At 31.6% G+C, this 26,250-nt stretch overlaps 1 protein-coding gene across 1 annotated transcript; it reads left to right on the forward strand.

The window, feature by feature from the left end:
- The first annotated feature begins 24,040 nt into the window (after window positions 1-24,040).
- Window positions 24,041-24,722, forward strand: LOC125809992 (secreted RxLR effector protein 161-like). The gene is made up of 2 exons (XM_049489512.1): window positions 24,041-24,286; window positions 24,345-24,722. Exons 1-2 carry the CDS (start codon window positions 24,041-24,043, stop codon window positions 24,720-24,722), a joined length of 624 nt encoding a protein of 207 aa, XP_049345469.1.
- Window positions 24,723-26,250: the final 1,528 nt, after the last annotated feature.

The following is a 26,250-nucleotide window of genomic DNA, read 5'->3' on the forward strand; positions in this document are numbered from 1 at the left end:
GTTCAAACCGGAATATGATAGGTATCTAGACTGGTTTACCCGAGTAGACAACTCGAGCTAAGGAGGGGCAACTTATCGGTAGCAGCGCTATTCCGACTTCATTGCTGGTCCACCCTTGCCTAACATGTGTAACTAAAATCCTTCACTAGGTGCCCAGACACTCCATCTTTATCTCAAAAAAAATTGGGATGCATAATTGCATTCCCTACTACCCTATTTTTAAAGACTCAAATGGTGTACGAGAAGACAAATTATATACAATTCAACAATATCAAAGCGATAAATGAGTAGCAAGTAGCACATTAGGTCATCAAAACAATATATCCAACGAAATAATATAAAAAAATAAAGTAAAAGTCAAATATACAAAGCTCGAATTCTGGTTATTCCCCGGCGGAGTCACCATAGATGTCACACCCCTTTTCGCGCATGACGGCGGGAAGATAGGGTTTTTCCAATTTAAGCGACGGTATTGATTAAGAGTTTATATTTTATTGTTTCAGAGTCATCACTTGGAATTGAGTTATGGTGTTCCAATTCACCTTTTCGAATCCCTAATCAATAGGCAATGACTCTTTTAGTTTTGGTCTACGAACTAGAAATTCGGGTAAGGAATTCTGTTGACCGAGGGGAAGGTATTAGGCATCCCTCGAGTCCCGTGGTTCTAGCACAGTCGCTTTTATTGACTTATACTTATTTTAATATGTTTTTGGATAATTTGTGTCTACGGCCCTGGTTCACTTATTTTTTTAATTGTTGAATTTTATTAGTCTTAAATCGGATGCATAACTGCATTCTCGATCTTGACATTTTAAAGACATAACTGTCTTCTTTGCATCACACTTAATAACCTTATTTTTATAAGTCACTACCTTAAATTAATAAAACTAATTATATTAGTGGACAAGGTGCGTCACCGCATCATTCAGTTTATTTTAATATCTCAAAAAAGATGTGTAACCACATTCTTAATTGGAACAAATATTTTTTAATTTATTTAAGTGTTTGATCTAACATTAAAAGAAAATATGTATTCCTAAAAAAAACAAATAAAGTAAAATACTAAACTTCTAGAATAATTTTGTTTGATTATTTTACATATGTTTTTATTTTTTGCAATTTCTTAAAGTTGATGTCAAAATTAAGTGTACACTTTCTAATCAAAGAAAACAATATCGAATTGCAAAAATTAAATTTCATTTTTTGTTTGATAAAATAAAACAACAATAATTTATTTATATTTATTTTTTAGCCTAACTATACCTGTTTTATCATTATTATCTAAATCAAGACAAGAACAATGTTATGACCTGTTCATTTTTAAGAGATCACAACTAACAAATAAAAATAAATAAATAAATAAAAATCATCAATTAAAGCTATCTTCATTCATGAAATAGAGATATAACAACTAACAAATGAATCATTTCTATCAAATTCATGAATGAAACAAAATATAATAAAATTTGTCATAAAATTACATCAAATTCCATGAATAAATTAAATAAATAAGGTGAAGTTGAACCTTAAATAAAGAGAATAAGTATCGCAAAATATTTATCGAACCTTGATTAGAATACCCACGAACCTTTTTATAGATTGTATGTAGTGCTATATGTTTTGTATATATATGAAAGAAATGAGAAAGAAAACAAAGATCTGGATGAATTGATGTATTTTTAAAAGAAAATAAAAGAGATGTGAAGGTTTTTTTTTTTTGTTTGCTCGTGTGTTTTTATTTTTGGGATGAAAAATGTTTTTTTTTTCTTTTCCTTCCGTATCTCTATGTCTCTGTGGCCAGTGTAGGTAGTATATAAATGTATGTATATATGGGTGTTGTAGTACGTAGGTGTGTAGTGTGTGTGGATGTGGGAGGGAAGAGTGGGGTAGTGGAGGAGTATGTGGGGTGAGGGTAGGTGTAGTGGGGCTAGTGAGGTAGTGTGGGTAGTTTAGGTTATTATATTTATTAAATTAAAAAATAATAATATATATATATATATTTATATCTATATAAACCATAATAATAAAAATATTAATTAATTATTTTGAATTAATAAAATATGAGAAAAGTCAAATAGCTAGTCTAAAAATATAATTAAGAAATACTAGCTTATTTATTAAAATTAAAAGAAAACATATATTTTTTGTACTTTTTCAATCTTTTAAAATAAACTTACTAAAATACGATGAAAAATAAAATATTTAATTTATATATAAAAGTAATATTTATGTACTAAAAATGGTGTAATACCTTAAATTCGGTCAAAAATTACGTGTCTACAGTTTTACCTCTCTTTGACTGGAAACCCGAAGAGTTTTCAGACAAAGAAGTAAGTAACGTGACAAGTTTTGAACGGACTCTTATTCGAATAGAAAAATATGCGACCGAGTCCTAGTTTTGCACATCCTACATATCTCGGGTTATAGGGGAATCAGGTCACATGTAGTTCAAAGAGATGAGGTGATGAGTTTGAAGTTAAGTGAGATTTTATCGAGGCTCCAAGTTGCGGTTCCTATCCTTACATAAAAATAATGAAAGCTAATAGTCAAAAAGAAAATAAAAGTACAAGCTCCTATCTATACAGCTTCTCTTGAGTCTTCACTTGTGTCTTTATTTTCAGATATCACCTTGATTTTTGGGTGAGTATCTTGATCTTGAATTGGATTGAGGTTTAACTTGCCGCTTAGAGTGAGTTTTTGGCACTCTTCAAAATGACAATTTGAATATGTTCTTGAATGACTGCATGTTTTCTTGATCAGAAGCTGAATAAAAATAGATGTCAGGAAGTCAGGCTGTTATATGCATTGAAGAAGCTGATTCTGACTATCACGAAATTGATCATTATGAAAAAGAGTTGAAACTTTGTTCTTGAATTTCCAATCCATGTTTCGCTTGAAGAACCCTGAAAACCATCACAAACAAAAGAAATAAACAAAAATTTTGCCCCAGTTTTCACTGGAAAAATTTTGTGAGTTATTAGCAAATGTAAATTTTCAAAAATAAACTCAGACTAGGAAGCGTTTATCCTAGGAGAAAAAAAAATAATGTCTCCGAGTAAGAAGTGTTTACCTAGGAGAAAATAACTAATTCCTATTATGTAAGAGGGTCCTGCTAATCCCATTATGTAGGAGGGTCCTGCTAATCTAAATCCATTATGTATGAGGGTCCTGCTAATCTCATTATGTAGAAGGGTCCTGCTAATCTAAATCCCATTATGTAGGAGGGTCTTGCTAATCCCATTATGTAGGAGGGTCCTGCTAATCTAAATCCCATTATGTAGGAGGGTCCTGCTAATCTAAATCCCATTATGTAGGAGGGTCCTGCTAATCTAAATGTCATTATGTAGGAGGGTCCTGTTAATCTAAATCTCATTATGTAGGAGGGTCTTGCTAATCTCATTATGTTGGAGGGTCCTGCTAATCTAAATCTCATTATGTAGGAGGGTCCTGCTAATCTAAATTCCATTATGTATGAGGGTCCTGCTAATCTAAATCCCATTATGTATGAGGGTCCTGCTAATCGAAATCCCATTATGTAGGAGGGTCTTGCTAATCTCATTATGTAGGAGGGTCCTGCTAATCTATATCTCATTATGTAGGAGGGTCCTGCTAACCCCATTATGTATGAGGGTCCTGCTAATCGAAATCCCATTATGTAGGAGGGTCCTGCTAATCCCATTATGTATGAGGGTCCTGCTAATCGAAATCCCATTATGTAGGAGGGTCCTGCTAATCCCATTATGTTGGAGGGTCCTGCTAATCTACTGCCTATTATTCAGGAGGGTCCTTGCTATACTACGTCCCATTATTCAGGAGGGTCCTTGCTATACTACGTCCCATTATTCAGGAGGGTCCTTGTTATACTACGTCCCATTATTCAGGAGGGTCCTTGCTACACTACGTCCCATTTTTCAGGAGGGTCCTTGCTACACTACGTCCCATTTTTCAGGAGGGTCCTTGCTACACTATGTTCCATAGACTAATAAGACGAACAAACACTTATCCAATATGGACTATAATTCGTGTGCAATGTTGCCATTTAGCTCTTTGCAGACTAAATTGAGCATCTAGGTTTTTGGATCTTTGATATCAAAATAACTTGTGCCCCTGATTCAACAAAGAAAATTTGTGAGTTTAAAAACGTGGTGGTTGGTTTGTGGTTCTGCCTTTTGACGAGGATTGCTCAAGTACTCATCGTGTTTTACTTTTTTCCAAACACCCAGTGCTCGTTATTGATTGATTGTATTTTCACCCAAATTTGCTCATTTTGAGGGACTTAAATCCAATATCTGCCTTTATGTCATGACACTCATTGTTTACCCTTCATTAAATCATGGACTTCTTCTGAATCCAAAACTTGCTGACAGATGATAACTCATTGGCCTGATGCTTTGCATTGTACAAATTTAGAGTTGGTAACAAGTCTTGAAATCCTTTCTTACTTTCTTGACATAAACTTGACTCAAGGACATATGAAACAAAGTGATGAAAAGTGAAAGAAAAATATATACTACACGAGAATAGCAGAAAATGATTCGATTAAGACTCTCTTTTAGAAAGAGAAAGAAAGAAAAACTTATCTGAGTGTGGTAGCCGACTCTACTGATCATGACATGCAATTTGAATTGATTACCTGATTTGTCCATCTAATCTATTCATCGACCATTATTGATCATCTAATCTTGATGTGGAGTTCCAACTATTTGACGGAGTCATAACTAATTTCAAACTCTTATTCGCCTTATGATGCCCAGTTAGGGTTTTCACCAATAAGACTCTCTCATGGTTTCATCATTTGTACCCTTATCATACTTACTCTTGACATTTCAAAGGTTGATCCAAAGGTCTTTCTTTGATTGAAACACAACTTTTATACAAGGTTAGAAAGAAATGACAAGATAAAGGCTCAAATACGACTTTAAATGATGAGATTCATTTTAGCTTTGGATAGAAAAAAAAGAAAATAAATAAATAAATAAAATGACTTTTGCCCCATTTTTTTACAAACATGGAATTTTGGATTTTTTATTTGGTTTAGACCGAACCCCACGCTAGGGTTGCCTACGTATCTTATCGAAACAAGAATCAGGTCAAACGTAGTTCATGAATTTTGTTTTTTGTCGTTATTGGATTTTTATTTTTATTTTTTCACTCCAACTTTTCTTTTCTCTCTCTCTTTTTTTTTTCTTCTCTTTTTCACTTTTCTCTTTTCTTGACTTTTTTTTTTTACTGTATTTTGATTCCAAAAGAGGGGTATGAAAGAAAGTAAAATTAATGTTCAAAAGGGATAGCAAAGGATTACACGATGTTTGGATAGTAGAATGAAATGCCTTCGTCATATCAATTATTAAAAATGTCAAATACAAGCAATTCCCTTTAAGATGTGGAGCGAAAATCATACAATATTTCTTTGCAACATATGTATTGATGAATATATATATCATTTTATTGCATGTTTGTCAGGTGAGTGTAATACCTTCTTGACAACAAATGACATGTCAAGTCATATGATTTTTATTTTTTTTTGTTGATACTAAAGGAAGTATCAAGGTGTCGAAGTGCTTTATTCATTTCCTCAAGAAAAATAAAATAAAATTTCTTTGATCTATTCATTTTATGATTAGATATAATCTTAAGATCTGACTAAATCCTTTTGCATATCATGTCACAAAATTGAACTGAAAAGAGATGTATATGTGTAATGCCAAATAGAACGGATCAAAGTGACACAGAATAAATATTATATTAAAGATTTAAAAAAAAACTTGGTGACAAGACAACAAACTAAATTTAGGTCACAACTCTATAATAACTCAAACTACGACAAGACTCAACAAACAAACGCATAAGAGAAATGATAGAAAGATTTGACTTACTAAAAATAAAAATGATTGTATAGCAGAAATGATGACAAAATAAACTATCTATACACTCTTTTTAGAGAAAAGAAGAGTGTCTCTCAATCACCAAGCTGAACTTCTTAGCCACTGCTTTGCACGTTAGCCTTCGTAAAAGCTCTACCAATTTCAATTGTCTTTTCTTCAGAATTGTCACATTCTTTGTCATCACATATCATCTCGATAAAGTGTACATCACTATGCGCCGGTAGATGATTCTTAGTAACATTTGGGGGGTCATCATTTTGAACCACAATCATCTTTGTTTGAATCATCTCTTCCACCTTTTTTGTAAAATTACGACAATCTTCAATACTGTGCCCTGGAGCATCAGAATGGTATGCACATCGTGCTGTAGGATTAAAACCCTTTGCATGTGGATCCACATAATTTTGAGGAATCGACTCTAATATCTTCAAATGTTTCAACTTGTTAAATAAACTTGTGTAAGACTCTCCAATTGGTGTGAAATTGTTTCTAGGCCTTTGACCTCCTTCAAATCACTGTCTCGGACAAAGATTATAAGGTGCTCAAAAATTTTGAGAAGAAGGATGAACATTTTGATATGTTGGCGCTCGCCATTGAGGATAGTTTGGTGGGTATGCATATTGTTGTGCACTGTAAACCGCATATTGAGGTGGAACAACAGAATATTATGCGTCTTGCCTAGGGAGATAGTGATGGTATTGAGGTGGTGCAGATTGATAAAGTGGACCCCTTAGACCTTTTTGTGTGCCTGACACAACATTTGCTACATCCTCCTTCATTTTCTTTCCCCAAAAATTTCCTGATCCATTTTTAATCACCTGTGTTGTAGCTTTCAAGGCAGCTTGATTTACAATTTTTCTAGATTTGATGCCATTTTCCACTATTTCACCAATCTTAATAACTTCAGCAAAAATTTTTCCAACAACGGAAAGTAAATAATGAAAGTAATCTGGTTCTTGCGCTTGAAGGAAAACATCGATCATTTCAGACTCTTTCATTGGCGGCTTAACCATAGCAGCTTGCTCCCTCCACCTAATAGCATATTCACGAAAATTTTCAGTGGTCTTCTTCTTCATGTTGACAAGTGAAGTGCGATCTGGAACTATGTCAATGTTATATTGAAATTGTTGAACAAAACATCGAGCCAAATCATCCCAAGTATGCCAGTTAGAAGTATCTTGGTCTATGAACCATTCTGAGGCAATTCCCATCAAACTTTCCCCAAAATAAGCCATGAGCAATTCTACTTTGCTTCCAGTCCCTCTCAATTGATTACAATATCTTTTTAAATGAGCTACAGAATCTCCATGTCCATCATATTTCTCAAACTTTGGAGTTTTAAAACCGATGGGCAGATGAACGTGGGGAAACATGCACAAATCATTGAACGAGACACTTTTGTGACCTCCCAATCCTTGCATATCTCTTACACTCTGTTCCAAACTTTTCATTTTTCTGGCCATCTCTTCATGTTCCTCGTTCTTAACAACTTTTTCAGCTTCAACATGTGAACTATACTGATGAGTGTGAGGGTAAGAGCTTGGAATTTTAAAAGTCAATTCAGGAGTATAATCTCGATCATATTGAACTTTGGGTAGAGGATCGTTGTTGGATTTTGGCTCCATTATAGGTTGTTGAACGACATTAGTCGGCGCAGTTGAAATGAATAATGGATTATTTGTCATAGGCGTACTCAAAGGGTGCACCGTAGAAGTTCCAACTACATTGGATGCGGGACCGAATGCAGGTGGATAAATTGGATCACTTATCGATACTTGGACAGGGGGTGACATATTTGTATTTACATAGTCACGGATTGAAGGCGGTGGAGCTTGTCCACTCATCCAAGCTTCGTACATCTCCGTCATTTGCTTTCTTAGTATCATTATCTCTTTGGCTCACACTGTTTCTTGTGACATCATCTGGTTCTGGACCTCATCATTGTCCGACTCATTTCCGTCTTTATGAGTCATTTTTTTTCCCTTTTGACCTTGTATTATAGGGATGAGATGCCAGCTTAACCACAAATCAACCACCTTAATTTAACTGTGCATAGATAATAATGCTTGTTAGGGTTAGACCTTCTTCAGTTATAACTTTTTTTAAAATAATGCATTGATCAAATCCGTTTGAGATTGCATACGTAACACGCTTGCAAAGATCTTTGCATATTTTTTCAAAAACTCAATAACTAAGCTTTTCTTTTTTAGAGCTTTGAGATAAAATTCTTCAGTTTTTTTTTTAATTTGAATTATTAAAAGAAAATTAATAAAAACTTATTTTTGATAAAAATTAAAGCTTCTTGTTTTCCATTTTTTTTGAACTTTTGAAATACGATTTTTTTATTTTTGAATAAAGATCACCGAACCCAAAGAGAGTTGCCTATGTATCTCAGTGATGTGAGAATCAGGTGTGCGTAGTTCGTCCAGATTGGACAGTAAAAAAAAACTTTAAGATATTAAATTTTTATTTTTTATTTTGACAAATGTAACTTTTGAAAGTATTATGAAAGTAAAATATTTTGAATTTTCTTTTTACAAACTTTATGAAAAAAATCTAAATAAAAATATTATTATTCTTTTCATTAAGTAATGCAAATTTTTTATTTTATTTTAAGAAATGTATAATAACTTCTAAAAGAAGAAATATTTTCGTGTTTTCTCTTTTTTTTTTTTTTTTTAAATAAGATCAAAAGAAAAAAATAAATTTCATTGCATTAGTCATACTAAAATGAGTCAACTTATATAAACTTTCAAATAAATGCATTTTCATGTAACACATAAAATGAGCTAAGTGGTCAAGTAAGAGAGGGATACTTGTCCTGGACGGACCCAACTCTTGTATTAAGGTTTACTAAGTCACATGAATCGGAGTCTTCTAGGGATAACCATGTCTATGTTCTAGTTTTACTAGGTTCAAACCGAAATATGACAGGTATCTAGACTGGCTTACCCGAGTAGACAACTCGAGCTAAGGAGGGGCAACTTATCGGTAGCAGCGCTATTCCGACTTCATTGCTGGTCCACCCTTGCCTAACATGTGTAACTAAAATCCTTCACTAGGTGCCCAGACACTCCAGTTTTATCTCAAAAAAAATTGGGATGCATAATTGCATTCCCTACTACCCTATTTTTAGAGACTCAGATGGTATACGAGAAGACAAATTATATACAATTCAACAATATCAAAGCGATAAATCAGCAGCAAGTAGCACATTAGGTCATCAAAACAATATATCCAATGAAATAATATAATAAAATAAAGTAAAATTCAAATATACAAAGCTCAAATTCTGGCTATTCTCCGGCGGAGTCGCCATAGATGTACACCCCTTTTCGCGCACGGCGGCGGGAAGATAGGGTTTTCCAATTTAAGCGACGATATTGATTAAGGGATTATATTTTATTGTTTCAGAGTTGCCACTTGGAATTGAGTTATGGTGTTCCAAGTCGCCTTTTCGAATCCCTAATCAATAGGAAATGACTCTTTTTGTTTTGGTCTACGAACTAGAAATTCGGGTAAGGAATTCTGTTGACCGAGGGGAAGGTATTAGGCATCCCTCGAGTCCCGTGGTTCTAGCACGGTCGCTTTTATTGACTTATACTTATTTTAATATGTTTTTGGATAATTTGTGTCTACGGCCCTGGTTCACTTATTTTTTAATTGTTGAATTTTATTAGTCTTAAATCGGATGCATAACTGCATTCTCGATCTTGACATTTTAAAGACATAACTGTCTTCTTTGCATCACACTTAATAACCTTATTTTTATAAGTCACTACTTTAAATTAATAAAACTAATTATATTAGTGGACAAGGTGCGTCACCGCATCATTGAGTTTATTTTAATATCTCAAAAAAGATGTGTAACCACATTCTTAATTGGAACAAATATTTTTTAATTTATTTAAGTGTTTGATCTAACATTAAAAGAAAATATGTATTCCTAAAAAAAACAAATAAAGTAAATACTAAACTTCTAGAATAATTTTTTTTGATTATTTTACATATGTTTTTATTTTTTGCAATTTCTTAAAGTTGATGTCAAAATTAAGTGTACACTTTCTAATCAAAGAAAACAATATCGAATTGCAAAAAATAAATTTCATTTTTTGTTTGATAAAATAAAACAACAATAATTTATTTATATTTATTTTTTAGCCTAACTATACCTGCTTTATCATTATTATCTAAATCAAGACAAGAACAATGTTATGACCTGTTCATTTTTAAGAGATCACAACTAACAAATAAAAATAAATAAATAAATAAAAATCATCAATTAAAGCTACCTTCATTCATGAAATAGAGATATAACAACTAACAAATGAATCATTTCTATCAAATTCATGAATGAAACAATATATAATTTGTCATAAAATTACATCAAATTCCATGAATAAATTAAATAAATAAGGCAAAGTTGAACCTTAAATAAAGAGAATAAGTACCGCAAAATCTTGATCAATCCTCGATTAGAATACCCACGAACCTTTTTGTAGATTGTATGTAGTGGTATATTTGTTGTATTTATATGAAAGAAATGAGAAAGAAAACAAAGATCTGGATGAATTGATGTATTTTTAAAAGAAAATAAAAGAGATGTGAAGGTTTTTCTTTTTTTTTGTTTGCTCGTGTGTTTTTGTTTTTGGGATGAAAAATGTTTTTTTTTTCTTTTCCTTCCGTATCTCTATGTCTCTGTGGCCAGTGTAGGTAGTATATAAATGTATGTATATATGGGTGTTGTAGTACGTAGGTGTGTAGTGTGTGTGGATGTGGGGGGGAAGAGTGGGGTAGTGGAGGAGTATGTGGGGTGAGGGTAGGTGTAGTGGGGCTAGTGAGGTAGTGTGGGTAGTTTAGGTTATTATATTTATTAAATTATATATATATATATATATATATAAACCATAATAATAAAAATATTAATTAATTATTTTGAATTCATAAAATATGAGAAAAGTCAAATAGCTAGTCTAAAAATATAATTAAGAAATATTAGCTTATTTATTAAAATTAAAAGAAAACCTATATTTTTTGTAGTTTTTCAATCTTTTAAAATAAACTTACTAAAATACGATGAAAAATAAAATATTTAATTTATATATAAAAGCAATATTTATGTACTAAAAATGGTGTAATACCTTAAATTCGGTCAAAAATTACGTGTCTACAGGTTAAAATAATTTTTAATATATTATTCTGTTGTAGAAAACATGCCTATAGGTTGTAGAATTTGTGTCCTTACTTAGAGATTATGCATATATGACTTAATTAATCGGATCTAATAAATTGCAGCATGTTAATCATTTATTTTATATTTGTCAGTATATTAATCACCTAGAAATCATGTTCATAGGAGTTATTAAATAATTTCCAGCATGTCTAGAAAATAAGATGAATCTGCAAATATGTTTTACCCACTGTTAAATCATTTTTGTACTACATTCATTTTGTGCCACTTAAAATAAAATTAGCGAACTATTCCCACCATGTCATAACTAAATAAAATCAACATATATGACTGTTTTCTGCATATTTAATAGAAACCAACATAGTAAACTCATGAACTTAAATCTGAAATAAAATCTGCCTGATATAATTATTTTCTGCATTTTGTACACTGTTCTGCCACTTAAAATAAATATTTTTTTGCATATTTTAGTCTATTCATGTTGAGAATAATTACCAATTAAATCTTTAAAAATATGTGCCCCTATTCTTGACTAATTTGAGCTAATAATTAAATAAAATATGTTCACTGTTTTAAAATATTTTTCCATCTGTGATCACTTTTCTGCTATGTTTTAAAATCAAATTAATTAAAATCTGCATTCTGTAATAATTTTTGCCACTCTTAATTAAGTAATTTACTGCTGTAATGCTTGTTTATATGCCACACACTTAGCATGAGACCTTCACAATTATTTTTGTTTGAAAGCATGTTAATTAAAACTTAGAGGCCAACATGGACTTTATGTGCTAAGTGTTGTCCAATGTATTTTTCTTTGTGTCTAGGAGGGCCTAACTAGGAGCTTATATTTTATTTTAGTCTAAATTAGGGGTGTACAAAATCGAACCTAAAACCGAGTCAAACCCGAAAAAAACCCGACTAGTGGTTTGGTATTGAAAAAAAAATCCGACTATATTTGGATTGGTTTGATTTTAACTTAAAAAAACCAACCTGAGACCAAACCAACCCGACATTATATATGTCATTTTTAAAATTTTATTTTGTACATAAAAATATTTACTTTGATATAATTTTAAAATATTTCTTATACTATTTCATAGTTTTTATCTTTTAATATATTATTTCAAGTTTAAAACTTAGAATTCAGAATGGTCCATTAAAAATTATAGTTCATAGATGTTGAAATTATAATAAAACTTAAATCAAAATCAAATTAATACTAATGCAAAAAGAAAATCAATTCAACACTAAGAATGACAATAATATTGAATATTTGTTCTTTAGTTTTACATTGGTTTAGACAATTAAAATACATAATCTAATTTTAATTTTCCTTAAATATTTAGTAATGTAACTAATACTTATTAAACTTATTTCAAAATGATTTAGTACTTTTAAATTATGATCATTTGCATTATGACTTTGAAATATTTATTTTATATGATAATTTCATTATTATTTTTTATTGAATATTTTAGTGTCATCAGTACTCATCTCACATTTTGTGTTATTTTCTTAAGAAACACCTTAGATAATTGTATTTTGGTTGGACTAAAGAAATATTTGGAGCACAAGTTAATTATATGTTTGTATGCAAACTTTACCGAAAAAATCCAAAAATCTGAAAAAATCCAAGATTTATTAGTTTGGTTTGATTTATAAAATTAAAAATTCGCCTCAATAGTTTGGTTTGGTAGTTGAAAAATCCGAACCAACCCGAGGTTGAAAAACCCGAAAAAATCTAAATTTTATTAGTTTAGTTTGGTTTATAAATTAAATTTTTCTTCACCCCTAGTCTAAATCCATCCTAATAGTAGTCAAATGCCTCTTGGACCTTAAGTGGGGAAGCTAGGCACCTTTTAGGATGTAATGTATGCGGAAGGTGGGATAGGGGTAGTTAGGCCCTTACGGAGATGATGACAATCGACTCGAGCTTAAAACGACAAACACTGGTTTTGTCTATCCGAATGTATAAGCCGACCGAAAGAATACAAAAAAAAGTCTAGCGTTGATCCGTAAAGTATGTGGGTTTTGGAGTCTCCCTTTCCCTTTTCCTTCTATGTGTTCCTTATTTATAATTATCTGGGGTAGTTTAATAAAAAAATAAAAATTGATTCGCCTATCTGAATGTGCAAATTATGTTTCCTCGCTTATCTCTTTATTAATTGCTTAGTATTTGTTTTATTATATCACCTAGTAAGCATGCTTAATTAAATATCAAATAACTGAAATTTCCTTAATTGTTTAATGATAGTTATCACCTAGCAAGCATGTTTAAATTAAATAACCAATAAATGAAGTGACCTTAATTGCTATTTGTAACCCTCCACATAAATCGCATGAGATACGGTCGGGACCCACATTTGTGGGCCTCGAAGGATGCTTAACAACTTCCCCTCGAGGTAATTTGAACCCTTACCCGATCTCTGGTTTGTTGACCACAACTATAATTAGTTAGGTTAGATAGGTGCCCTAACGCGCCTTAATTCGTTAGGTGGCGACTCTTCAATTCAGCCCGAAACCCAAAAGAGTTGTTAGGTCGTGCACCGAAAACCTGTTTTGAGAAATACGGGGCGCTACAATACCTTTTATTGCTTTCAGTATGTTTAGTTTATTAGGATGTCGTGGGTCTTGTCCTGACATCCATCTCAATTTTAGAGGCTTCATAGATAGACAGTCAAATGTTAGTTCTTTAGTCTTTTCATTTTCATTCTATTATGTTGAGACTTGAGTTTTCCTTATTGGCCAGTTGAATATTCCTTTATAACACTCTAGTTTATTACATAGACTTATCTTTGTTGAGTAAAAGTCTTCCGCTGAATAAGTTAGTCATGCCGGGTTCGTTTGGGGCCAACAATGGTTCTCGAGTGCCAGTCCCGCCCAGGGTGTAGGCTCAGGACGTGACACTCATAGTGATGGTTGTCGGTTAGAGAACCTTCCAAATAGAGTTAAAAGTGTATTTTTATTATATCACTTATTATGTTGAGGTTCAGAGATGAATAAGTGTTTTTGCAAAGTTTTAAATGATTTCATTCCTTTAATTCTTTACATTCAGTTGAGTATATATATATGTATATCTATTGTAGTCCTTTCATTCAGTTGAGTTGCTTTCAGTCATTCAGTTCAGTTATTTGTTTACTCAGTCATATTACATACTCGTACATTCCATGCACTGATGATATTCAATCTGCATCCTTTTATGATCCAGATACGGGTGTTTAGGATTATCAATAGGTGCTTCGCTGAGATCACTTTACACTCCAGTTAGCTTTGGTGAGTCTCTTTATATTCCATAGGACTTCAAAGTTACTTACCAATTTGTAGTTTTGAGGTGTCGTGGGGCTTGTCCTGGCATCCTTCCTTAATAGTAGGGGCTTCATAGATAGACAGTTTAGGCAAGTCTTTCAGTTTCAGATATTTTATTTAAAACTTTTGTTTCATACTCAGTATATTCAACAATGTTTTGAGATTTAGTAAGCTATTTTTTTAAACGTTTCTTCCAATTTAATGCTTATATATGCTTAAGTTAGTCTTCTACTTGTAGTCAGCTAGGATGAGAGTTCGCTTGGGGACCAACAATGGTTCTCGAGTGTCGGCCATGTCCAGGGTGTAGGCTCAGAGAGTGACAGTGATATTTATCCATCGTTTTTCGTTCAATATGATGGTCAACTATTTGAAGTAAAATAATGATTAAAGACTTTGTTTATCGTAAAACAATGAATAAAGTGACATTGTTTATCACTTTTCTTAAAATATATAGAACTCAAATATAAAGTGACATTGTTTATCATTGTTGAATAAATCATGCATTTTTGTTATTTTTTAAAAGTTTATGTTCATAATTTACAAGTATACTTTTTTTATAAATATTATTATTTACTATTGTGAATTTTGTGTATAATCTATTACATGTTTTTTTAAACATTTCTTTCAATTTAATACTTATATATGCTTAAGTTAGTCTTCTACTTGTAGTCAGCTAGGATGAGAGTTCGCTTGGGGACCAACAATGGTTCTCGAGTACCGGCCACGTTCAGGGTGTAGGCTCGGAGAGTAATAGTGATATTTATCCATCGTTTTTCGTTCAATATGATGGTCAACTATTTGAAGTAAAATAATGATTAAAGTGACTTTGTTTATCGTAAAGCAATGAATAAAGTGACAATGTTTATCACTTTTCTTAAAATATATAAAACCCAAATATAAAGTGACATTGTTTATCATTGTTGAATAAATCATGCATTTTTGTTATTTTTTAAAAGTTTATATTCATAATTTATAAGTATACTTTTTTTATAAATATTATTATTTACTATTGTGAATTTCGTGTATAATCTATTACATCTCGTTGATTTTACATATTACATATAAATCTATTTACGTAAACATTTGCATTTTTTTATTGTTACTTATAGTTAACTTCATAAAGTATTATTTTATGTGATACTGTAATTATATTTATTAGTATTATTTTTATTATTATTTATTTATATATAAATATTTATAAGTGTATGTGCGTTTCACATGTATGTTACGTCACTATGATATATTGCATAAAAATAAATGAAGTATATAATTGTAATATATGCAACATTATATTCATTTAAATGTCAAAAGAAGTGTTCTAATTTTAGTATTTGTGTGTTTCATGTATTTAGCACGTCAATCAATAACACAAACTACATGTAAAAAGTGTAATTTTTTTAAAAGATAGCAATTAACGCTAAAATAAAATGTAATATTTCCTTAATTAATAATGAAAATGGAAGTTATTGAATTGATACAGTGGTATAATATAAGCATAGGCAAAATACTTATCTCCAATAAAACAACCACAACGAAAGAATTATATAATTCATCATGTGTAGGGGTGAGTGAACATAACGAAAAAATATATCCTTAACTATAGGGATGATATATAGATATATATATTCAAGAATGTTCCACAATAAAAACAATAGAATTTCCAAAAAGAAAAGAAAAAAGAAGAAGAGGACCTTAAAGAAATTGTTAGTCCGTCATTAACTAATTAAAGTCTAAATATTAGTAGTATAATAGATAAGATAAGATAAATAATTAATTTAATGCCCTAAATATTAGAACTTCCTAGCTAATATGAATAAGAAAAAAACGTATCACTATAAACTAAACGCCATACATTAGTAGTAGTGTAGTACAATTTATATAAGGGAAACTTACTGAAATCTCATACATTACATCCTATTTCGGAAGTTTCCCCAATTATAATTTTCATTGCTCTCGAATACATTCCTTGGTTGTCTGATACATTGCAAATGACACATTACTTAATGGGAGAGATGCATCCTAGAGGAGATAGTAATGTATCCTAGAGGGAATAGTGATGCATTATAGAAGGGATATGGATGCATCCGAGAAGGGATAGGAATGTATCTGAGAGAGGATTTTTGTAATTTTTGTAAATGGAAGGAGATTTTAGAGAATTAATAAATCTTAAGTTGTGTATTTATGTAATTTTGTCTTTATATAATGCATCCTTAACTATATGGATGAAATATTTTTTTTCAATAATGTTCCACAGTAAAAATAATTGAATTTCAAAAAAAAAAAGGAGGACCTTAAAGAAATTGTTAGAGTCCAGCATAAACTAATTAAAGCCTAAATATTAATAGTATAATTTACATAAGATCAGATAATTAATTAATTTTAAGCCCTAAATATTAGAACATCCTACCTAATATGAATAAGAAAAAAATGTATTACTATAAGAGCTAAACCTAGATATTAGTAGTAGTAGTGTAGTACAATATATATAATTTAAGATAATTAGAACTTCCTATCTAATATGAATAAGGTAACAATGTATCATTATTAACTAAAGGCAAAAGGTTCTGGTGGACCCTTGTACTTGTATGAGTTTGTATTCTAAACCCTTTTACTTAATCATTTGTCAACTGAATCCTTGAACTCCTCGAAACACTATATTTTAAACATGTTTTTTGACTTGGCGTTCCATGTGACAGACACAACCAAGGGGCGTGTGATACACACACCTGAGGAGCGTGAAATCTGGTTAAAAGGGTCTAATAGCCACATTAGGGTTTTATAAAGTCATCTTCTTCCCCATTTGCATTTAACACCATTATTAGACAAATTTGAGCTTTTTCTTGCCTCTTTTTCGATCTTCTTTCTTCAAATTTCTTCTCCATTTTTTTTCATCGTTATACTCCTCTATTATTTCTATGCATTTCCAGTTAATTCTTTGCTTCATTTTGTGGTTGATCCTATTATAATTTTCTACATCATCATGAAAGTTGCTTTTCTTAGAATCCTATAATCTAATAGAAATCATGAAACATGTAATTGAAAGCATAACAAATAGAATCCCCAAAAAATTTCAAAAAAATTAGTATAATCGACTAAAAACCTAAAAATTAAACAAAGACAAATAGAAGATGAAATTTAGACTAAACAACATACAAATACGAAAATAAGTTACAAAATTTACATAGATAAATTAAAAATTGAACAAAACCAACAAAAATACTCAAACAATTTTGTGGGAATGAAAAAAAATGAGAAAGAAAAAATGTGGGTATATATAGCCACACACAGAAACTGGTCTAAGACGACGTTGACACACTGTACACTCAAGCGGTGAACCTCTCTTCTTCGATTTGGATGAAAACAAATATGGAATGTCTTGATTGTTGCTGGTGTTTTTTCTTCAATGAAAAGAGTAGAAGAGGTTGAAAAAAAAGTGTAAGGAAGATGAAAGAGAAATGAAATGAGATTGTGGGGGAAAGTGGTGGGTTTGGTGGCAAAAGGCAAATAAAAAACAGAAATATATTAATAAAATATAATAAAAATGTCAAGATGACATGAAGTGGTATATATATACACGTGTCATTTTATAATTATTTTTAAAATTACGTGTCAGGCATTTTGTGGTACATGCACAACTAAAGGGTAAAAAAGGTGTTTAAAATGTTGAGTTTAGATGGGTTCAAGGGTCCAGATGACAAAGAAGTAAGTAGAAGGGTTCACAATACAAACTCATACAAGTACGAGGGTCCACCAGACCATTTTGCCTTAACTAAAGCCTGAATATTAGTGATATTACTAATTTAATTCTAGAATTAACAAGCAATCAGTTCACTTCAAGTTAAAATAGAACACATGGGTGGAGAAGTCCACCAACTTTAATAGCAATTTTTGAAACCCAAATATCAAAATGGAAATAGTTGATGATTCACAAAATTAAAAGACTTTTGGGGTGTGGTAATTAGTTGTTGATTTAACATGGGGTGTAGTAGAATTGCTCAATGCAGTTAATTAATCATATATACGTTAGACCATCGTCAATTTTGTTAATCTTCTTTTGATCTCACCGCCTATTTGCATATAATCTCCTTTCAGTCTCATTTATATGTCATTTATAAGCAATCCAATACCTTACTCTATTCCCTCTCTCAAGAATAAGGCAAATAGATCTAACCCATAACATCTCTTTCAAACAAGTCATAAACATCAAACCTTAATTGCTAGCATTGAGCTAATTACCCACTCCAATTAACCTCTTTCGAGCATCAACTGGAGATCGGAGTTAGAATTAAGTTGTCCACCACAATTCATGAGCTAATCACCCGACAATCATTCAAATTTTTAATTAACAGCCATAAATAGAGCAATTCAACAAATCTACTAAATTAAATCAACACTCAACCCCATAATCACTCCCTAAGAGTTTAAGGTTTTAGCCACACAGTACAAAGTGTAAGTAAATTATACCTTACTCAAGAGTAGCCATGGGTAGCATTAAATTGAGTGTTTAATAGTAGATTCATTTCAAATCCCACTTCAAAATTTTCAATTCAAGTTTATAACTCAAAGATTCAACAATTAAAAGTATTTTTGCTCAATAGAAAATGTTTCTCTCTTTAGAAAAGTCAGAGTGTTACTCTCAATTTTTCGACACACTCTTTCTCTCTCCTCTTGGCTATTTATAGTTTCCCAAATTTTTTTCCAATATGTAGTTCCATTTCATTTTTGATGACATTAGCTCAATTTGCCCACCACATTCGACAAATCACTCTTCTTCCTTTGGTTCACCTTTTCCATGCTCCAAACTTCAGGGGTTTAAGTTTCACTAGGGTGTCCTGTTAGTGTTCTCTTTTGTGAATTTTGAAAATTGTTGAACTTCACCTTGTATAGTCCTTTTAGCTTTAATCTTATTTGTCAACACTGTCAGATTCAACGATATCTATTCGCTTCGCCTTGGGTTTTGGGCGAATCTTGTAAATTTCTATGGCTCACGTAATTATATTTTGGTTTAATAATTAATATAAGTTAAATCCTAAATATGTGTGAAGAAGTGGGGAAGTTACTTAGTAACTTCCAACTACCCATTAGTGGGGAATTACTTGGTAGTTTTAAAACTACCCATCATCTCCACTACTCACCATGATGGAAAGTGGGAATAATATTTAAAAAAACTCTCTTATTTAAAGGGTCCTCTCTCTGCCATAAAGTTATAGTATTATCCATCAAAACTATTCATAAAGTGTAAGACAAGAGAGAGAAACAACTTCTGAAGAACAACAAAGAAAAAGACTTTCGCTCAATTCAAGTCAAGATACTCGAAAAACATTATGGTTGATTCGGGTATGTATTCTGGACTGAATTATTAAAGTAATAGATTAATGTGGAAATCATATAGTTCTACGATCCTGAATAATTGATAAGATTTATGAATGTTTAGATTATTTATGTTTTCACAATCATTAAATCCTATCATGTGGTATTAGAGTCTGGTTTAAGAACTAGAGATTTTTCATATAATTAATGTTTTCTTTATTTGAAAACAATAATGAGTATTGACTTAATTGTATGGTTGATCCGAATTTAGATTATTATGTTTTGAGTAGTTGAGTTTTACTCACTGAAAACTTGAATTTATATTAGAACACTTGTTCTTTTCTTTTAAATTAAGAAAACAAATTTTAGTAATGACCTTCAAAAGAACTCATGTGAATTAAATAGTGACATGTTGATCCATAATTTGTTTTGCTTTATAACATCACTGTATATATAATGACTCACATATGCATAATTTATTATTCCTTATTATTGTACTAATTTTTCCATATAAAGGTGTTTAGTATTAGGGAAATAATTATCACTATTATGATGTATTTTATTTTGGAATTATGTATATGAGATTAGTTCATCACCAAAGTGGTCTAATCTTTGAAGAATTAATTCAAAATGATAATGATTAAATGTATATTCAATTATCCATTATTTTGATGCTATAATCGATATAACACTGATGGATATATTGAAGTTTTTGGTTATAAGATATTTATGGATCACCCAAAGGTTGATCATTTAATTTTATAATCATTTAACATTAAGGAGATAATTTAGATGTGTCGCTAGTTTTATTTATTTATCCAAAGATAATAAATATTATTGATTGACACATTAAACATTATTGAATTACATTAAATTCACATTTAAGCATCATTATGTCTAAAGTTGTATTTTGATGTTTCTCCCAAAGGAGGACATCAATATAAATTTAAGAATTTATAAACCATTTCTAAATTTGATAGTATGTTTAAAATTCATAACTCAAACTATTAACAAATGAGCATATTATATTTGTAGCATTTTCTCTTCATTCGCACTCTGCCTCTGTTACGACCTTTAACAGTTTTAACTTCTCAGATTGGTGCGAACAAATCAAATTCCATCTTGGAGTTTTAGATCTTGATGTTGCACTTTACAATGAGAAGCCAACTGATATTACTGAAACTAGCAGTACTGAAAAAAGGTCCTATTATAAGCACTGGGATCAATATAACAGATTAGGCATTTATGCGAATGGATATTGCGGGAAACATTAAGACTACTCTTCCCAAAACTGAAAATGCAAAAGATTTTCTGAAACTTGTGGAAGAATCCTCTCAAACTGCTGATAAGTCTCTTGTTGGGACACTAATGGGTACTTTGACCACCATGAAGTTTGATGGTTCACGTACCATGTATGAGCATGTCATTGAAATAACAAACGTAGCAGCAAGACTTAGGTCTTTGGGAATGGAAGTGGAACAAAATTTTCTTGTACAGTTCATCATCAACTCATTTCCTTCTGAGTACGACCCTTTCCAAATGAACTACAACACCATGAAAGACAAATGGAGCGTGCATGAATTGCACAGATGTTGGTTCAAGAGGAAGTAAGGCTCAAGAATCAAGGAACCCACTCCATCAACTTTGTAAGTCATCAAAGAGCTAGAAATAAAGGAAAAAAACATGCTAAGGGAAAACAGAGGCACCATAATATTAATGAGTCCTCCTCTCAAGTACGTAAGAATGAACGCAAGAATGATAAGTATCATTTCTGTGGAAAATCTGGACACTATCACAAAAATTGCCTGGCATGGATCGAGAAGAAAGGTAAGCCTAGTGCTTTTACATGTCTCGAATCAAATCTAACTGAAGTTCCTTATAATACTTGGTGGAATGACTCTGGCTGTACTATTTATGTTTCTAATAAGATGCAGAGATTCCTTACAACACAAACCATAAATCAGAATGAAAGATATGTGCATATGGGGAATAAAGTGAAGGCTCAAGTTAAAGCTATAGGGACTTACAGTTTGATCCTTAATATTGGGCGTCACTTAGATTTACTTGAAACTTGTTATGTACCTTCTATTTCAAGAAATTTAATTTCTTTGTCTAAGTTAGATAAGACTGGATACTCTTTTAATTTCGGTAATGGATGTTTTAGCATGTTTAAACATAATTATCTCATTGGTACTGGTACTCTTTGTGATAACTTATACAAACTAAATCTTGATAATCTATTTGCCGAAACACTCTTAACTCTGCATCATAATATTGGAACCAAACGAAGTTTGATGAATGAACAATTTGTTTTCTTGTGGCACAAACATTTAGGTCACATATCTAAAGAAAGATTGGAAAGATTAATGAAGAATGAAATTCTTTCAAATTTGGATTTTACAGACCTTAACATTTGTGTGGATTGTATTAAAGGAAAACAAACAAGACACACAAAGAAAGGAGCTACAAGACGCATACAACTTCTTCAAATTATACACACTGATATATGTGGTCCTTTTGATATTGATTCTTTTAGTAAAGAAAATTATTTTATCACTTTTATTGATGATTTTTCACGTTATGGCTATGTCTATTTGTTGCATGAAAAATATCAAGCAATAAATGCCTTAGAGGTCTTTACTACTGAGGTTGAAAGACAACTAGATAGAAAGATAAAAATAATCAGGTCAGATAGAGGTGGTAAATATTATGGAAGATATGATGAAGATGGACAACACCTAGATCCATTTGCTAAATTCCTTGAAAAGCATGGTATATGTGCTCAATATACAATGCCTGGAACACCACAACAAAATGGTGTAGCAGAAACGCGTAATCGTACATTAATGGACATGGTTAGGAGTATGTTAAGTAATTCATCTTTACCTCTTTCATTGTGGATGTATGCTTTAAGGACTGTTGTTTACTTACTTAATAGGGTTCCTAGTAAAGCAGTTTCAAAGACTCATTTTGAACTGTGGACTGGTAGGAAACCTAGTTTAAGGAACCTGCATGTTTGGGGTTGCCCGACAGAAGTGAGAGTTTATAACTCATAATAAAAGAAACTGGATACAAGAACAATCAGTGGTTTCTTCATTGGTTATCCAGAAAAATCAAAAGGGTATAGATTTTACTGTCCTAATCACAGTACAAAAATAGTTGAAACTGGAAATGCTAGGTTCATTGAGAATGATGAAGTTAGTGGGAGTGAAGAACCACGTAAAGTGGAAATTAAAGAAGTTAGGGTAAGAGTTCCTCTACCTTTTACTTTTTTTTAAAGATGTTGTACAACCTAACAATGAACAAGAGCAACAAATCGATGCTCCTGTTAATCTCAATGAAGCGATAATTAATGAACCTGCAGTAGATGTACCATAAGAAGTAGCATTAAGAAAATCTCAAAGACAAAAGAGAGCTGCTATTTCTGATGACTATTTGGTATATTTACACGAGTCTGAAATTGACTTGGGAATTGATAATGATCCAGTTTCATTTTCACAAGCTATTGAAAGTAATAATTCAAATAGATGGATAAATGCTATGAAAGATGAGTTGAAATCTATGGAACAAAATGAAGTATGGGACCTTGTTGAATTACCAGAATGTTGCAAAAGAGTTAGGTGTAAATGGATCTTTAAGACCAAACGTGACTCAACTGGCAACATCGAACGTCACAATGCCAGACTTGTTATGAAAGGTTTCAGTAAAAAATATGGCATCGACTATAAAGAAACATTTTCACCCGTCTCTAGAAAAGATTCACTCAGAATTATAATGGCTTTAGTAGCTCATTATGACTTAGAGCTACATCAAATGGATGTGAAAACAGCCTTTCTAAATGAAAATTTGGAGGAAGAAGTTTATATGAATCAACCTGAGGGGTTTTCTATTGGTGTGTAAACTTAAGAAGTCAATATACGAACTTAAACAAGCTTTCCGACAATGGTATCTTAAGTTTAATGAAACTATTGTAACATTTGGATTTAAGGAAAACACTGTTGATCGGTGTATATATCTGAAGGTTAGTGGGAGTAAGTTTATTATGTTAGTCCTGTACGTTGATGACATCTTGCTTGCTACTAATGATCTTGGTTTGTTGCACGATACCAAGTGATATCTCTCTAACAATTTTTAAATAAAAGATATAGGAGAGGCATCCAATGTGATTGGGATAGAAATATTTTGAAATAGATCACAAGGATTATTGGGTTTGTCTCAGAAAGCCTATATTAATAAAGTGTTAGAGAGATTTAGAATGGAAAAATTCTCATCAAGTCCCGTTCCAATTTAGAAAGGATATAAATTTAGTCACAATCAATGTCCAAAGAATGAATTGGAACGTAAGCAAATGAATGATATTCCTTATTCATCAATAGTTGGGAGTCTAGTGTATGCCCAAAGATGTACAAGACCAGACATCAATTTCGATGTTGGAATGCTGGGCCGTTATCAAATTAATCCAGGAATTGATCACTGGAAAGTTGTGAAGAAAGTATTGCGATACTTGCAAGGAACTAAAAATCATATGCTCACTTATAGAATATCTGATCATCTTGATGTGATTGGATATTCAGATTCAGATTATGCTGGTTGTGTGGATACAAGAAAATCCACATTTGGATATTTGTTCCTCTTGAGCAATATCATGGAAGAGTGCGAAGCAGTCTATTATAGCTGCATCCACTATGGAAGCTGAGTTTGTGGCATGCTTTGAGGCCACATTTCAGGCTAATTGGCTGCGGAACTTTATTTCAGGACTTGGACTAGTTGATAGTATTTCCAAGCCGCTGAAAATTTATTGTGATAATACTGCAGCAGTCTTCTTCTCTAAAAACGATAAGTATTCGAAGGGTGCCAATCATATGGAATTGAAATACTTTTCAATTAGAGAAGAAGTCCAGAAACATAAAGTGACAATTGAACATATTAGCACCAAGCTTATGATTGCTGATCCTTTGACGAAAGGATTACCGCCCAAAACATTTGTTGAACATTTTGAAAGAATGGGTCTTATTGATAACAATGAATGATTTTCTGTAAAGATTTTATTATGTTTGTGCAATTGACACTTTGAGCTCAACTATATATATGTTTTTGTTGTTACCTATCTTCTCTTGTATACGTAATGTTGAGAATGATGATGACAGATTCTGACTTAGATAAAGTATTCTAAGCATTATTGTGGACCCATTATGTATTTGAAAGGTTGTGTTAGGTAATAGACTAATATTGTAGTGCATGGAAGGGACTATGTCAAATAAAGTGGTGTACAACTGTCATGACTCATATTAGTTGATTTACTTAATGACGATGAATGATGTTGGATTTAACATTGTGCACATGATAACATGCATATTAAAGCATTATGTTAAATGTTGTGCGCCAAGTGGGAGAATGTATATGGCCCACGTAATTATATTTTGGTTTAATAATTAATATAAGTTAAATCCTAAATATGTGTGGAGAAGTGGAAAAGTGGGAAAGTTACTTAGTGACTTCCAACTACCCATTAAGTCTTCCAACTACCCTTCAGTGGGGAGTTACTTGGTAGTTTTAAAACTACCCATTATCTCCACTACTCACCATGATGGAAAGTGGGAATAATGTTTAAAAAAATTTCTTATTTAAAAGGTTCTCTCTCTGCCATAAAGTTATAGTTTTATCCATCAAAGTTATTCATAAGGTGTAAGACAAGAGAGAGAAACAACTTCTGAAGAACAACAAAGAAAAAGCATTCGCTCAATTCAAGTGAAGATTCTCGAAAAACACTATGGCTGATTCGGGTATGTATTCTTGACTGAATTATTATAGTAATAATTTATATGGAAATCATATAGTTCTACGATCCTGAATAATTGATATGATTTATGAATGTTTAGATTGTTTATGTTTTCACGATCATTAAAATCCTAACAAATACCCCTTCTTATATCACTAAAATCTTGAGGGGTGAATTAATACATTGTCAACTTAGGTGAAGTCATGCTCAATGGGCGATTAGCCATTCATGTTAGGAGATCAACAATGTTCACTTTGCACTTCTATTTGTATCTTTTGGCCATTTTTTCAAACTTTAGTCCTTGCCTTGTCCAATTGCCTTCATAGCTGCAAATCATCAACATTTGATTAAAGAAGGACAAATTTAGGCATTGAGGACATCAATTATTGAGCTAAATGGATCTTAAATGAGTGCAAATCTACCAAAAGGGGTTATTCTTAATGAGTTGAAATTCCTTGAGAATACTATTGCATAAAAGTGGTAAAAAGGCCCTTTTACTTGATTTATTGCACCTTTTAGCTACATATACTCTTATCAGTTCAAGGTACCATTCCGGGTGTCCCAATAGCTTGGCTAGACTACATATTACTTTTGATTTACATTATAGATCAGCTTGAAGCATCATACCTGATGGCCACTACTGACACCCAATTTTGGTCTAACATTTTCAAAATTCGTAACTTTTAAGTTTTATTTATTCAATAGTTCACAATACATTTTTTATAATTTTTAAAAAAGTTTATCAATATTTATCCTTATTTGTGGAAATTTTAGAATTT

This window comes from Solanum verrucosum, unplaced genomic scaffold, assembly GCF_900185275.1.
Source record: "Solanum verrucosum unplaced genomic scaffold, falcon-dt-bn FXZP01000257.1, whole genome shotgun sequence".
Classification (NCBI taxonomy): domain Eukaryota; kingdom Viridiplantae; phylum Streptophyta; class Magnoliopsida; order Solanales; family Solanaceae; genus Solanum; species Solanum verrucosum.

What these genes read in the sequence shown, in the direction of transcription:
- LOC125809992 (XM_049489512.1), top strand. Translation starts at nt 24,041, where the DNA reads ATGAATGATATTCCTTATTCATCAATAGTTGGGAGTCTAGTGTATGCC. An exon ending in ATTCAGATTATGCTGGTTGT is followed by an intron (nt 24,287 to 24,344) that starts GTGGATACAAGA and finishes ATATCATGGAAG; the next exon opens with AGTGCGAAGCAGTCTATTAT.